The sequence below is a fragment of the Cricetulus griseus genome (genome assembly GCF_003668045.3).
Source record: "Cricetulus griseus strain 17A/GY chromosome 1 unlocalized genomic scaffold, alternate assembly CriGri-PICRH-1.0 chr1_1, whole genome shotgun sequence".
In the NCBI taxonomy this organism is placed as follows: Eukaryota; Metazoa; Chordata; class Mammalia; order Rodentia; family Cricetidae; genus Cricetulus; species Cricetulus griseus.
Genome location: NW_023276807.1, coordinates 141,051,416 through 141,068,132, shown reverse-complemented (window position 1 = coordinate 141,068,132; position 16,717 = coordinate 141,051,416). Strand labels below are relative to the sequence as shown.

General features: G+C 37.6%; 1 protein-coding gene across 11 annotated transcripts in view; it reads right to left on the bottom strand.

Annotated features, from left to right (window-relative positions):
- The window catches only part of Fip1l1 (factor interacting with PAPOLA and CPSF1), a 59,287-nt gene extending 43,185 nt beyond the window's left edge, over nucleotides 1–16,102 (bottom strand). For 6 of the 11 annotated variants that reach the window (XM_035452145.1, XM_027390904.2, XM_035452149.1 and 3 more), the window contains exons 1-8: nucleotides 15,964–16,102; nucleotides 14,879–14,923; nucleotides 14,749–14,788; nucleotides 11,478–11,535; nucleotides 10,199–10,302; nucleotides 6,526–6,590; nucleotides 5,823–5,930; nucleotides 5,200–5,330 (exon numbers count right to left, since the gene is read on the bottom strand). In XM_035452145.1, coding sequence (XP_035308036.1) covers nucleotides 5,200–5,330; nucleotides 5,823–5,930; nucleotides 6,526–6,590; nucleotides 10,199–10,302; nucleotides 11,478–11,535; nucleotides 14,749–14,788; nucleotides 14,879–14,923; nucleotides 15,964–16,045 — 633 coding nt within the window. In that variant the 5' untranslated portion in view covers nucleotides 16,046–16,102. Of the gene's footprint in view, nucleotides 1–4,842; nucleotides 4,912–5,199; nucleotides 5,331–5,822; nucleotides 5,931–6,525; nucleotides 6,591–10,198; nucleotides 10,303–11,477; nucleotides 11,536–14,748; nucleotides 14,789–14,878; nucleotides 14,924–15,963 lie in introns of all 11 variants that reach the window. The other 5 variants (XM_027390900.2, XM_035452147.1, XM_027390901.2 and 2 more) reach the window with 1 other exon arrangement.
- Nucleotides 16,103–16,717: the final 615 nt, after the last annotated feature.

Genomic DNA, 16,717 nt, shown 5'->3' with positions numbered 1-16,717 from the left:
GTTTCCTAGAAATGTCAGGCTTACCAATATGTCTGCCTAAGCAAGACCTAAACAATGACCACATCAATGGGCATAATGACATGGCAGGGGAACTATGGACAACTGGGAAATGCTGAGAGAGGAAGAAATGGTCCTTGATTGGTTATCCAATGCCAAATGATCAGCCCTGAAATCATACACATACAAGTAAGAGAATACTAAGTAGGTTATATTTAGGAACATACGTAACAACACTCAAAAAATGGCCATGAATTCGAGAGTAAGAGGGATGTGTAGGAGGGATTGGAGGAATGAATGGAAAGGGGGAACTAATATAATTGTAAGTCAAAATATTAAAATTTATCATTAAATAATTTTTTTAATAAAATAAAGCTAAGTATTAACTTTAAGAGAGTCAGACCTCTACTGAGCAGTGACCAGATTTACCTGACTAGTACTTACCTATAATTAGGCCTTAACATCAAGTTCATGTGAAAATGAGTTCTATTGCTTACTAAAAACAAATTCATTTAAAACATACAGATTCTAACAGGATACTAGGGTCATCACTATGGCAAGAAAGACAAAAATAAAAAATTGAAATGGATTTAATACCCACCTGACAGATAAATAATTCAATTACCAAGTATCCATTAACTATCTACTTTGTACCCAAAAAGGCTACTGAAAGAAAAACAAAACTCTAAAACTCAAAGAAAACAACAAAACTAGTGAGCACAAAACAATAAATGTTATGAAAAAAAAAAAATGGACTAAGGACCAGTGAGGTGGCTCAGAGTATAAGGTGCTGATTTCCAAGCCTTATAACCCGAGTTGTGAGGGGACCCATATTAAAGGAAAGAACCAATTCCTGAAAGCTGCCTTCTGCCCCTTACAAATGCAGCACAGCATATGTGTGGACACACAGCTAAACACACACACACCCCTTAAAAACAAAAAAAAAAAATGGGTAAAAAATGTAAAAGAAATATATCACTCTGCCTAAAGGATTGGTTAACATTAGCATCCAGGCATTGGTGGCATAAGCCTTTAATCCCAGCACTGTTGGAGGCCGAGGCAGGTGGATCTCTGTGAGTTCAAGGCTAGCCTGGTTTACAGAGCTAGTTCCAGGACAGCTAGGGCTAGCTATACGGAGAAACCTTGTCCTGGAGAACCAAATATAGAAACAAATACATACATACATACACACATACACACATACACACACACATACATACATACATACATACATAGAGTGCCACTGTCACCTACTAACCTTCTCAAGAACAAAACACTGCAGGTATTACCTAACTCACGCTAACCTTTCCTTTATAATATTACCAAAACTCATCAGCTGACAGACACCTCTCCAGTCAAATCCATCTGTGTGCATCAACTACTGTGATAAACACACTCTCCACATTTGCTCTTAACTCTGTACAAAGGCAAAGCAATCATACCACATTTTGCATGCCAACTCGTGTCTCTCCTCTGCTCAAGATTCTCCAATTGTTCCCAATGCAACCCAGACCAAAACAAACATCTTAACATGGCCTATATGGTTATGAGCCTTGTATCCCTCTAAACTTGTTTCTTTCCATTCTTCCTCCACTTACTTTTACCACTCCTAGTCATGATAGCTTTTTTCTTGTCTTGTTGGACACGTAGGCTCCTCTTCTCATCAGGGTTTCTGAATTAACTATTCTTTCTGTTTGGAATAGTCTTTCTCTGGATTCTCTCATGGAATCCTCTAATTCAAGTAGAGCAATCTTCCCAACCTCCACCCATGCTATTGCTCTCTGTACTTTCAATTATGGGTCAAAAACAGGCTAAAATAACTCAAGTGGAAAATTCCAAACAGTGACAACTGACACGTTAAACCACACAGAGTCTGCACCTTTCCAATTCCACCTCACCTGGGACATGAACCATCCTTTTGTCTATGCATCCACATGCTCACTTCAGCATCCTGTTAATCACTCATTCAGCTGCCTGGGATACTAAAACTGTTAGGGTAGAGGAGTATTGAGGTCTGACTAAGCCTTACTTAACTTAAAAATGCCCTTAAAGCACAAAGGTCATGATGCTGACGATTCAGAGCCAGCACAAAGAAGCCATCACCTAGTTCCTTTCAGAAGAGTCACCATATGCTAAGGTTGATATGACTTACAGCACAATAATTATTTTGAGCATACTGGAATAATTTTTTTAGTGTACTGCTCTGCACTGTTATTGTTACTCACTTACTATGACTAACTTGGAAGTTAACTTTATTGTGCATATACATGTGGAGAAGCAAACAGAGTATATAGGGTTTAGTACTACCCAGTTTCAGGCATCTACAAGGGATCTTAGTGTATTCCAGTGGTCGAAAGAGGACTACTGTGTCAAATTATCCCTTGTAACAGAGTAGCTTTCCTTCACCACTGCCAGTCTCTTTCCTGTGATTTTCTATTGTCTTCTTAAAATTTCTTGTTAGCATCATCTGAATATTTTGCTGTATGATACTACCTGCCTACTGTCACTATGCCAAGACCTTTGAAGAAACCATGTATAAACTCTGTATCCTAAGTGCTAAGTGTCTGGAAAAGGATGTGGAGAAGCCAATAAACTTTTTTTTAAATTTATTTGATTGGTTTTGAGCCTCTACTTTAATGTCGCTTCTTCAGTCTTTCAAATAACATTAAATATGTAATTGTTGGCATCATTATTTATTGAATACCTAGCTTTTCCATGACAGAAGATTAGAGTCTATGTCTATTATGTTCACTTTCTTTCCCCAACCAGCCTAACACATTGTTTGGGATTGTCTTCTAAAAGCTGGAAAGAAAAATGGGAGAAGGTTGAAGAAGAAAGTGGGAGAGAGAATAAAAGATCTTAAAACTGAAGGGAGTATTTAAACTATATGCATGTACGTGTGTATCTCTACAACAGTGAAGACAAGAGGTAGTAAAATGAGTAAAAACTGCTCATTTTTCCTAACTTTTATACTTAATTCCTCTAAAACACACTTATTACACAATCCTGAAAACCTTCACTATCATAGCAGCTTTCCTCTTTATCTTGAATTCTAACTACCCACTTGTGTTTTCATATGCTACATTCAGGATGACAAAATCAAAATCTGTCCAACCAGAACATGAGATTAGTTCACATAACCTAGCATCTTAAGAAATAACTATATAATATATGATTGATTTATTGAAACCAAGTTAACATCTGATCTTGCAGTGAAAACTTTCTTGGAAATTAAAAACTTAACAGCAGAAACAAAAATCTAAGTAGAATTCAATGGGGGACGGGGGGGGGGGGGGGACGACCTCCCAGAAAGAAGAGATGGAAAAATTAGGGTAAATCCAGATTTTACAGGACTAGTACAATACATCAATAAGAGATAAAAAGAGAAGCAGAAAAAATAAAATGAAAAAAAAAAAAAAAAAAAAAAAGGCTCTCAAGTCATGAAGCCCAGGTGTTTTTTGGTTCACTCCTGTACTACTGATCACATCAACCCCATCTGACCTTTTGCCTTTCTTACAGTCCACTCAACTGCCACTTCTTTTCTAAAAACCAGATCTGCACAGTAATCTACTGCTCAAGAACCTTCTTATGGATGCCCACTGTTCACATGAATGTGCACAGTGTTTAAGATGAAGGTCTTTTTCCGTGGCATTATTTCCATCATTTCCTACAGACCACAATATGACTGGGGGGGGCCTAACTAAATCACTGAAATTAATCATCCCTAAATCACTATTTCCAATAGATTTACTAGTATTTAAGCATCTGATCAAGGCAAGAAAACCACTGAACAACAACCATAAAATTCATTCAGAATGAATCAATCAGAAATGGAGAAAAATTAATGACTTCCTCGAAAACAATCAAAAAGAACTCAAAAAATATTCAACAGATAGCCTATATGTAAAATAGATACCTATAGCTTTCAAGAGAAGCTAACCCTAGTAGTTTCTTATTTCACTGTTTACAAATCTAAGATGACCATTTAAAAGAGTAAATATTACCAAGTACTTTCAAAATATTAATAACAGAACAAGAACCAAATACTTACCTATAATAGGATATAAATTAAAATTAAAGTCTCTATACAGAATTGTACAGACAGCAGCTACATCTGCGGATACAGCACATAAGCCAGCATTTTGGTGTCCTCAAAAGGGCACAGAGTTCTATATCTAGGCCACAAAGTCCCTGAGGTATATAACCTAAAGCTAAGGAAAGGAAAGGCTACCCAACCAAACCTCAGGAAAAGCAGCAATGAAATGTAGTATTCTTTGGACCCACATGGAGAAACCAGAGGTCAGACCTGATGTCACATGATCCTGTCAACCTTCATGTCACTTACATGGACCTACTCCTTTTAAACCTCGGAGGCTCTGCTCAATTTTAAGAGGTTGTCAGAGAACATCTAAAATTCTTGAAAACACCTTAACTATAAGCTATTGCACCAATGAGACTTCATTGTCAGAGAATAAACATTGTTACCATCCCTCCTGCTTTTTTAAGAACTGGGGAAACAAAAGGTTTTCCCAATTTTACTAAGAATAAGAGTAAAATGTACAATGAGTGCTGAGCCTGCAGCCATGACCTTCATATCCCACAAATATGTACTATCCTTAGGTCACAACATACGGCAAAGAAATTTTATTTGGTGTTTGTTAGTATGATAGGCTATAAATTCACATGCTTACAAAAGTTAACAACAATCAACAAAGATGTAAGTCACCAGGAAGCTGAAGGTTTGGGGGGAAAAAAGGTACCTATTTCCACTTTAATTTTCTCCCCTGAACAGAGCAGACTCAAGAACAAAATGAGAGCAACCAAGGATAATTTACTAAAATTCACCTTAAAAAGATTGAATCTGCCATCTTGGATCTCTGCACCTGGTGTAACTTCCATAGTACAGTCTTCGGCCTAAGTTAAATAACATATTCCCCATTAAGATACCACACAATTTTTAATTGATAGGCCACATAAAGACAAACTAGCTGTGGCTAGTCTGTGATTTGAACTAAGAACACACGATAATCATTAACATGGAACTGAAGGGGAAGGGGAAATAAACAAACATGGTCAAGACAACAAAAAAATTAAACTGTCATACAGCATTTAATCACCTTTGTAGGGGAAAAGTGACTTATTTGGGGAGTCAAAGTGCAATAGTAGAAGAGGCAGGGTTACTCTGGAAGATTTACTAATTACCGTAATTTTATTTGTTGTTGAAGTAACTGGTATAACTTCAAGTCCCATTCGTATCCTCTTTTGTTTTTCACAGTAAGCTTTCCAAGTATCTTCATTAAAGCCATAATTGAAATAATCAGAAAGATCAGCACCTAAAGATAAAATAAACTTTTAGAATACAAATATTTTAACTCTATGGCAGCATCAAAATATAGTTCAGTATAAAAATGTAGATTTAGAGAAGGTATGAAAATAGAAGGGGAACAAACTCTGAAGAGGAAGGTTATTAGGGTATTGGTGGGGGTTGGAGGGGGTCAAAGAGGACAAAGCAGTGAACATGTTCAAAAGACTGTATACATATGAGAAAAGGTTACCACAATGAAGCAGACTGAAAAACATTTTGATCAAAATGATTTCCTTTAGAAATGACATTATACTAAATAATGTGAGTCCACATTTATGTTAATTCCAGTGACTTAATGAGGTTTTAATAATGCCAGTACTCAGTATTCATTGTTTGCTTAGAACAATAAAAAAAGACATCATGAAAGGCAGCATTTTATACTGCCACTCAAAAATACTTTTCTGATCATTTTACACTAAAAATCTGTTTTTGAGATAACTGTACTCCCAAATAATCTTACCAGGTTTCCGCCATGGTTTATCTTCAAAAGAATCCAAATCTACTTCCAACAGTGGCACTCCATTAATGCTGCCAGGTGCATCAAGGTCTACCCCTTTGACTTTGGTTCCTAATTTAAAGAAATGCAAAATGGCAAAGAAGCTACCTTAGCAAGAAGGAGAAGACAAAAAGAGGAAACAAATGTCCCTTTACCATCCATCCTGACCATTAATAAAACTAGATAAAGTCAGACTTTGTGATGAAACTTTTAAGACGAACAAAATGGAAAAGTTATGCATTTAGATATTATGGCCTAGCATGGCAGCACATGCCTAACATCTATGCACTTGAGAAATGGAGACAGGAGGACCAGGAACTAAAGGCAAGTTTTGGGTACACAGCTAGGTCAAGGATAGGTCCTGAGATACTATCTCAGGAAACAAAAACAAAAGATTACTACATCAATGGAATTGCTAATGCCATCTGTTAAATTGCTGTTTTATATAATTTGTGGGCAAAGAAGTTTCTCTTAAAGGGTTCTAAAACAAGCAAAGCAGCACAAGCAGAACAGGCGGAATGTCTGCTGTCTGAGATGTTTTTCACAGAAGGAGTCTGCATATGTGTCAGTCAAACATTACTCATGAAAAGAGCTGATACAATCTACTCGGGACCTGAGATATCATGCCATTTTTTCATACTTATACAGATGCAAATACAAGTTTTACCTGTATTTCCATACACTCTTCCCCCTGTCTTGATATTAAGATTTACTGGCGCTGTTCCATAACTCCTAAAAATATAATAAAAATTAACCTCAAAAACACACAGTAACAAAATAGAAATATTCAACATGTTATAAACCCACATAGTGAGTGAACGAATTGGCACTCACAAACATATTAATTTTTAAAGATTTTTTCAGTTTTACAGGATAAAAACTAAAATTTGTTTAGATTTACTTTATGTGTATGACTGTTTTGCCTACACGTATGTATATCACAAGAGTGCTTGGTGTCCAAAGAGGTCAGAAGAGGGCACTGGATTCCCTGGAACTGGAGTTATGGATAATTGTGAGTGCTGGAACTGAACCCATGTCTTCTGTAAGAACAAGTGCTAAGGCATCTCTCCAGCCCCAAGAACTTTTTTTTTTTTAATGCCTGACATTTTTCCATCTCAAGTCTCCCACCTACTAACTTAATATGCCACTATAGCAAAATCACAAGGAACATCTTTGTTATCTACCAGTTCCTTAACATCTAGCAATCCTACAACAGTGAAAGCTCCATGACACACTGCCAAATCCCATGGACCCACTTTAGTCTTTCTCACATCTTATACCACCAATCAAATCTCTTTCCAATACACATGGAGTGTTTCGTTCATAAAAATGAATTCACTTTGAAGAAACATGAAAGAACGAATCTGGAGTATAAGGGAAACAGTGGTAACTTAAAGGGGAAGGACACCTGCAGTATTCCACATTTTTGTTAGGGCTGTGACTGCAGGAATACATATATATTCATATGACAAATAACTGAAGTTAAACCAACCTATGTTCATACACAATTAGTTGTGCAACTTTGAGCAAGTTACCCCAACTGCCACAAACTTTGTATAATTTTCTTTAAAAATAAATTTACCGCTGAGCATAGTAGTGCACACCGTTAATCCCAGAACTGAGAAGGTAAAGGTAGGAGGATCTCTGTGAGTTTGAGGTCTGCATGGTCTACAAAATGAATTCCAGAAAGGCAAGGACTACATAGAGAGACTCTGTCTCAAAAATCAAACAAACAAAAAACAAAACAATAACAACAAAAAGAGTACCATTTTTTAATAAAGTAGAAAAATCAAAATCAAGTATTAGTGCTAACTGAATTAGTGCTAAGTTTTCAACACTGTGGGACAGAGAAAAAGAGATTCAAGGGACCAAGTAAGAATGATTTGTAGTGAACAGAAAGATATTAGTAAGCTTTCAGATCCTACTCAAGACTTTCAAAGATTTATGTTTCATATCATATTCATGCTACTTCACTGGACTCTTTTCCCTTAAAATTTCAGCTAACCAGACCTATGCTGATTCCAGCTTTTGTTCTGCTCACTAATTTTCTTTGTAGGCTGTGGTGAAGAAGTACTTGCCTAGCATGTGCAAGGAAGGCTCTGAATTCAAGACCTACAGCTGCCAAAATAGACATTGACTGCATGTTTTATCTTTGATAAAACAGTTCAACATCCCTTCAATAAAAATCCCGAAGAAATCAGAAATAGAAGGAAAGTATAGCAAAGCAGCATGACATTCAAACACACAGTCAACATTGTATAGGACTACAATTCTACTAAAGTCAGTAATGAAACATGCATGTCCTCACTTTCTACTCTTTATAGGGCTTAAAGTTTTAGCTTTAGAAAAGGGAAAGAAGGGAAGGAGAGATGGCTCAGAGGTTCAGAGCATTGGCTGGTCTTTCAGAGGTCCTGAGTTCAATTCCCAGCATCCACATGGTGGCTTACAACCATCTGTAATGAGATCTGGTGTCCTTTTCTGGCCTGCAGGCAGACATGCAGGCAGAACACTGTATACATAATAAATAAATCTTAAAAAAAAGAAAGGGAAAGAAAATGGAGGAGGAAGTCAATATCTCTATTAGCAAATAATATGATTTATTTGTAGAAGACCCTCCAGGCTCTACCAGAAAATTCAGTAGACAGGATGTAATATATATTTGTCAAGAAACAAAATTTATTAATATTAATTTTTTTAAAAAATACGTATCACTCCTATATACTAATAAGGAACCTAGTGAGAAAGAAACCAGGAAATCAATCCCTTACTAATAACAAAAGAAAAAAGAAAACCTAAGAAGTAAAAGACCTCTTCAATGAAAAATTTTTTTTATGAAATCACAGTATTATCAAAAGCAATCTATAGATCTGATTCAATACAATCCCCATTAAAATAACAGTGACATTCTTCACAAAAGAAGAAAAATCCTAAAATTTATACGGGAACATGAAAGACCTCACAGCAATCTCAAACAAGAACAATGCCAGAAACACGATCATACCAGATGGTAATACTATAGAGCAGTAACAAAAACAGACATTAGATCAATGGACAGAGGATTCAGGAATAACCTCACACAATATAGTCACCTGAGCTTCAACAAAGACATCAACATTACAACAAATGATATTAGAGAAACTGAATGGGCACCTATAGAAGAGAATAACTAAATCCTTATATCTCACCCTGAACAAAACTATCAATCTGGTCAAAGACTTTACTATAAAACTTGAAATTCTTAAACAGCTATGCTATGGAAAACAAGAGGCACTACCAAGTTCTATCTGAAAATGAGTACGATAGTTTAAGAAGTAAAACCAAGAAGTGACAAATGGAATTACATGACATTCAAACTCTTTCAAATATCACTCAGTGAAGAGGGCCTACAACACATCTGACAAAGAATTAATATACAGAAGATATAAAGAACTCAAAAGCAAAAACCCATACAATCCAATCCATAAACAGACTAATGAAACAATGAATAGTTCTTATAGTCAATAAGTATCTTAGCCATCAGGACAACATTGAGATCCCACTTTGTTCCATTCAAAATGATTAATGATTACAAAGAAAAAAAAATTCCCACCAAAGACAAAGGAAAAAGTTTCAGTAGTCATCTTATATAACTAATTAAAAAAAAAAACCACGATACTCTTAATTCTACCACAATAGCAAAACCAAAATCCATTTTAATTCTTTCTTCCCATCCCTCAAGATCCCTATGTGTTCAGTGAGTCAACAATAGTCCATTTACTTGGCCCAGATTATGGAACATAAATGTTGCTACCAACACACTAGCCTAAAAAGCCTGACAGATAATTAACTCAAAAAAAAAAAAAAGTGACCAAGAAGAAATGTGTTACTTTGTATTGGATATAAAAATTAAAGATCTAAACTAAGATTTTATATAACAAAAGAATGACACAAATGTAAATGGTAATTTAGGTGTTCCATTTCCAACCAAAGAACTCATAGTAGTCAGTTCTCTAGCAAAAATATTTTAAATACAGCAATCAGATATGGCTGCTTCCATTTACCTACAGAATTAACAGTAGGTAGAAAGTAATTAAACACCTGTTGAAACTGTAACAAGTTCTTTCATACCATGGAAAGATGGAAAAATGTATCAATAGAATCAACCACTTACAATCTAAGCACATCTTCACAAAGTAGTATTCATAAAAGTGTAACGTGGGGCTGCCAAGGTAAAGGCACTTGTAGCCAAGCCCCAATGACTAAAGTGGAAATCAGAACTGACTTTTATAAGGAGTTCTCTGACCTATACATGCAAACCATGGCACACATGACCCCTGTCAAATAAGGTAAAAATAACTTACCCATACTGTGGTGCTCCAGTTTTAATGTCTCCTATAGTGACATGAACATCATCCTCATCATCGTCACTGTCACTGTCACTATCATCTTCAGTCTCAGTCACTTTCTATACCAACAATTACAAAATGCATTCAATAATCCAATTCAGCATTTAATATTAACAAATAAAAATTAATTATTCTTAATCCCAGCACTCAGGAGGCAGAGGCAGGCTGATCTCTGTGAGGAGTTTGAGGTCAGCCTGGTCTACAGAGCAAGTTCCAGGACAGACTCCAATGCAATACACAGAAACCCTGTCTAGAAAAACAAACAAACAAAAAATAACTATTCCATGTTTTTTTTTTTTTGAAATTGTTTAAGAGTAAAAATTACAAGCTCACAAAATTATTACCCCAACTTTGATGGTCTACAATAATTGAGCTTATGAATAAGAAACAGAACTTTTATTGCCATCTTTCAGAGAACACATGCTTCATGTTTTCAATGCTTTTAACTATTTGGTGATTTTTAATACTGACATTGAATCTCACAAATGTTTTACTCATAAGAACTTCTCAAGTACTTATTTCTAAATAATTCTATCTTATAGATACATTTCCTTAGATTCATTTTGCAAGGCCATCAGTTATAGTAAGAGACTCTACATACAAATGAAAAAATAAGCATTATTATCTTTTTTCTTACTATAATGGATCTGCTTACAACGGTTTTAGTATGGATCTATAAGATTGTTCTTTTTAGTTACATGGTAGTAGGTAATCATATCATCAAAGCAAATACTTTCTTGGTTATAGTTTTAAGCTCAAAAACAACAAACAAACACAAGTTTCCTTCTCTGTTCAGAATTAAAATGTACAACTCTCAGAGGGCACCAAGTACCATTTCAGTAGCCAGAGTCAGGAATATACCCTTTAGACAGCATTCCTAAGAAACTGTAAGAGACAGTTCAGGTTGTGGACTCAATGACGGCTTTGGAAATAAAGCTTACTTATGATAGTCTGTTGATCAACAACTATTTAGTTATTTGAAAACAATAAACAGCAAAAGCCTTTGCATCTACTGTATGTCCTCTGAAGTTTCTTCCCAGTATTTTTTCTCCTCCCTAAGTCCTACATATTCTTTTGATAATATTAGATGAAGCAGTTGACAAAGAAGGGGTCAAGTCATACAGGATACTGAAAATTATGTTAAATGTTGGTTTTATTTGTAAATAAACTAAAGTTCTTAACAGAGATTTTAAACATCAAGTAACTGGATTTCAAAGTCTGATATGTATGTTACCGGTTTGGACACGCCATTTTCAGCAGCTTCCTCTTCAATTCCAGCTGGAGGATTAGCACTGCAACAAAAGAGAGCAAGCGGACAGGTTGGGTGCTGCTGCTTCAAGAATGGATTACAATAGTTCCAAGCTATTTTTGGTAGGATTTCTTAAAGTTATCTCTACTGGATGAGGAGAACAAAACTGTCTAGTTTTCCTGGTAGTGTACATAAAGCAAGTATTCAGATGGAAGTAAGGATTGGGGTTACTTGGTTTTTTGATACAGACTCTCTGAATTTACCATGTAGACCTTTCAGCTCCTTATCACTAGTAAAATATATGAATGATAAAAATCAAATATAAAAGATAAATGCCCTCCCATGAGATGTGACACACATAGCTCTTCAAATGAAATTAACAACAAATATAGGCAACAGTAATAGAAGAAGGCAGAAGTGGATTAACTCCAATGAACTATCAGGCTGTGTCCCCGAGAATTCAAGAAAGAACTTTGAGGAAGGAGAGCTGGTTCAGAGCATGTATTGCTCTTCCAGGATCTAGGTTTGAGTCCCAACACCCACTCACAACCATCTGAAAAGCAGCCCCAGCAAATGCAACGCCTTCTATCTTCCACAGGCACCAGGCATTGAACATGGTACATGAACATACATCCAGGAAAAACACCAACACACATAAAATTAAAATAAATAAATAAATAAATAACCCCATCAAAGTGAACTTAGAATTGTAGTTAAGTAATAAATCTCAGAGATAAGGATTAGCCTATAAAAACGTGTATGTTATTATAATTCTAACCTGCAACCAACTTCTTGACACTTAATGAAACGGTTATGCAAAAACACTTTTTCCTTGTTTTTTCAAGACAGGGTTTTGTTGTATAACCTTGGCAGCTCTGGAACTTGGTCTGTAAACCAGAGTGGCCTCTGACTCATAGAGATCTGCCTGCCATGGCCTTCTAAGTGCTGGGACTAATGACCTGTCAGATAATACAGAAATGAGTGGAAGAAAAAGAGGGCATATCTGGAAGAACACTGCTAATTTCAGCTCTGCCGAAGCTATTTCCACTTGCACTCCTTATTTCCATGTATCTGTCTTTTGGGGTTTAGCTTCCTTTTCATCCTATTTTATTTTTTGGATGCAAAAGAATTTACTTGTAATGGACCACTGACAATTCATTTTAGAGACAATGTTAACACATAACTTGTATCTGTTCATTAAAGACTACACTTAAAGGGATATGTTTTGTTCACAGTGTAACCATTATGTTATGAAATCCTAGAATGAATAAAGGGACTCCTAAAAGAAATCTCATATCACCAGTCACCCCACCTCCTATCCCACAATACTGTTCTGTCTCTACAGATTTGCTTATTCTGGATACTTTATACGTGTTCACCCATGTTGTAGCAAGTCAGTACTTGATTTCCTCCCACCATGAAATATCCCCGTAAGGGTATACTGCATCAAATCTATTCATTTGTATGTTTGTGGATAGGTGGGTTATTTCCATTTTCCCAACTAGCTATGGTTAATGCTAAGAACACTAATGTTCAAGTTCTTATGTTCATGTATATTTTTACTTCTCTAAGTAAAAATGAGTAGAACTATGACCATGTGAGGAGTATGTAAGGATACCAGAGTATCCTTCCAAGAAGGAATACCACTTTACAGTAGCATCAATAGTGTGTAAACGGTCCAGTTCCTCCCTGTCCTCACTATTGATGTTCTACCTTTTGGATTATTCTGCTAGGCTAGGTATCCTCATATTATCCCTTCCACTTGAAAATAGAAATATTCTTTAAATGTTCTGTGTGTGTGATACATGCGTGTCCGGGTTTGTGCATGCATGCCGTGTGGAGGCCCAAAACATCAGGAATCTTCCCAGTAGCGTTCCACCTTTATCTCTTCTTTTTTAGACAGTCTCTCATTGAACCTGGAGTTCACCAATATAGAGTGGATGGCGAGTGAGAGCTAGAGATCCTGCTGTCTAAGTCTCTCCTAAGATACATTCACTATGTCCACATGCTTCTGCTGCATGCATTTCATCAACTGAGCTACTTCTCCAGTCTTTGATTACTCTTTTTAAAAAGAATCCTCCCCAGGCTGGAGAGATGGCTCGGTGGTTAAGTTATGTGGTTCCAGAGGACGCAGGTTCAATTCCCAGCACCCACTGGCAGCTCAAGACTGTAACTCCAGCTCCAGGATACCTGACACCCTCATGCAGGCCAAACATCAATGCATACAAATTCAAAAAAACAAAACAACAAACAAGCAAACAAACAAAAAAACCAAAACCACTCCTCCCCTCATTATTCAGACAGTCTTCTGAGCAAAGTAAAGCCAATTTAGCCATGTGCTTATATGCATGAAATGAAATTTTGAGCAAATAAATGTTTGGTTCCCTGAACACACACTGTAAAATTCAAAGCTTTGGGTAGTAACAAAAGAAATAAAAAAATTTTAAAAAACCACATAAGAAATAAACTTCTAAAAAAATTATCTATTGTGTGTATGGTAGAGCAGCATTGCTCCCTTCCAAAAATTAGTTCCATTTAAATTTAAATAAATATAGAGCTCTAAAATTACAGCCAACCCAGGCATTGTGGCACAGGCCTTTAATCCTAGTATTTAGGAAGCAGAGTCAGGCAGATGTCTGTGGGTTCAAGGACAGCCTCATCTACAAAGGCATTTTCCATGCCCATGAAGCTATCTCAAAAAAAAAAAAAAAAGAAATTACACCAAAAGTAAATGATATTGTAAAAACATTAATAAGTTACAAAAGCAACAATTTTAAGTTATTATTTAAAATCTTGCAGGAAATTATTTTTTTCTCAGTAATTCAACAACATTCAGCCAGGTCTGGTGGCACACGCCTTTAGTCCCAGCACTCAAAAGGCAGAGAGGCAGGTGGATCTCTGAGTTCAAGGCCAGTCTGGCCTACAAATTGAGTTCCAAGACAGCCAGGCTACATAGACTACACAGATAAACCTTGTTTGGGGAAAAAACAACAACAAAATAAAACCAACCAACTACATTATATACTCCACTACTAACCTCAGTTAAGAGCAGAAAGTACTCAATGGTGTACAGTTGGCACTTAACTCCAAAAACTGTCTTATAAGCTACTAGAAGGCAACACAGAACTGGTCCTGAAATAGAATCAGTCCTCCAAACTTTGGTCAAAATGTAATTAAGCCAGGGACTGTATTGAAACAGTGGACAACTTGCTAGAATCACAATCTACATAAAACATCAACAGGAAAGTTCACCAACCTGGCATTTTCTTCTTCTGGCCTTTCAACTTCATTTTCATCTACCAAATAAAATAATAAAATAAAGTAAATAAAGAAATCAATCTTAAATCAGCAAATATTATAAAAATCTGAAGGAAACAAGCACTAACCTAGATCCTTTGCCAAATCACTGTGCACATGCACGTCCCATGGGCCTACAAGCATAGCCAAAGTTAGAACACTTTATAAACAGAATACATCCATTATGGAAAAAAAATCAAGATTTCAACGCTATATACCCTTAATTTAAGAGGTAATGTGGATTTACACATCTTGGTACAAGAAACCCCCGCACATTTCACATGTTAAGGGTAGTGCTGATGCTATTATCTTTCCATTAAAGAAATAGATAAATTTACAAATTTATCAGTTACATCACTAAAGGGCTGCCTAGATTCCAACGTGTATAATATTCTCAAACAGTCAAGAATTTATGTTCTAGGCAAGAACAAAATACTTTCAAATCTGGTATAACAGACAAGGGGGATTACGACTTAAAGTTAAAATCCAAACATAAAACATGTCCCCTACATAACCAAAGTACATGATGCATTAAACTTAGGCAAACCGACACTGAAGACAAGCCTACGGGAAGAGTCACGAGGTACAACTATGACGTGGACTATAGAGCAGTCTCTTAAAAAAATTAAAACTTCACCTTAATACAGGAGACAATTCAGGGTTTTCTTTATGGGCCATAGTGTATTCCATCTGTCTCTCTTAATTAAAATTTTTAAAGCACGACTTTCAGACAAGGAGGTACCCTTGCAGGTGCATTCCATACAAACTGACCATCAAGAAACAAGACGTTAGTTTTATAGCATTAACTTTATTTAGCCGTAATTACAGAATGACTGTTTCTGAAAGAAAGAGACGAGAAAGGGCACCCAACAACCACCGAGCAAGAAACACACCGAAGCAGCTCAGGATCGATAGAAAGGGCATGAATAGAGAGCGCAGAAGCGAGGAGGCCGGGACGGTGGGGAGGAGGGCGAAGCGGGGCTGCCCGGCCTCCTTGGCCCGCGTCCACCGCGCGGTGAGCGGCTGCGGGTCCAGGCGAGGGCCGGGAGGAGCAGGCCGCGCTCGGCCTAACTCAGGCCGGCCAGTGCTAGTACGAGAGGCCCCGGACGCCTGGGCCTGCGACGCCGGGAGGAAGGCCAGAGAGAACCCGGGAGACAGACAGGAAGTTCCGTACCGCCATACAGCCACTCTTCCTCCTCATCCCCTCCGGTCCCGCTGCTCAGCTCCACCAGGCGCTCGACCTCGCCGGCCGACATGGCCGCCCCACGCACAAGTTAAAGGCGGCGATCAACAGCCCTTTCAACCCCTTCCCCAGCCTCGCTGTCCCGGGGCGCGAGAAGGGGAGCGAACCCGCCGGTAAGCGAACGAAGAGCGCGCGAGTCTCAAATCCAAGGTGGATCTCGGCGGAGGGAGCGACCATGAAGATTCGGGCCCCAGGCCCGCCTGCGCATGCGCAGCAGCACCCAAGCGGCGCAGCGTCTCTAGGTGGCTTCGCTTCCGCGGCGGTCGGCACCTGGGCCCCGTTGCGCGTGCGCAGCGCGGCTGGCTCCTCCCCTTCCCCACCCCTTGGATTCCAGCTTTGCTTTTCAGAGTGCTTTTGCTCAGGCCTCCAGTGTTCTTTGAAGTTCCCTATTCCCCCACCCCCACTTCCAGTCCTCAGTTTCCCATTGTTCTTTTCTGCCTGTGATGCTTTCTCACCCCACCATTTGTTTGTTTTAAAATCCCTCACGTGTTTACTTGATACAAAAATCATACTGGTCTGCCGGTTTCTCATTTAGTCATTCGTTGAAATTTTAACAAGCAACAAAAGAAAATTTAAACCGGGGGTTGGTGGCCCATGCCTTTAATTGCAGCATTCAGGAGGATAGGCTCCAAAGCTACACAGAGAAACCCCCGTCTCAAAAAAAAAAAAACGGAGCCGGGCGTTG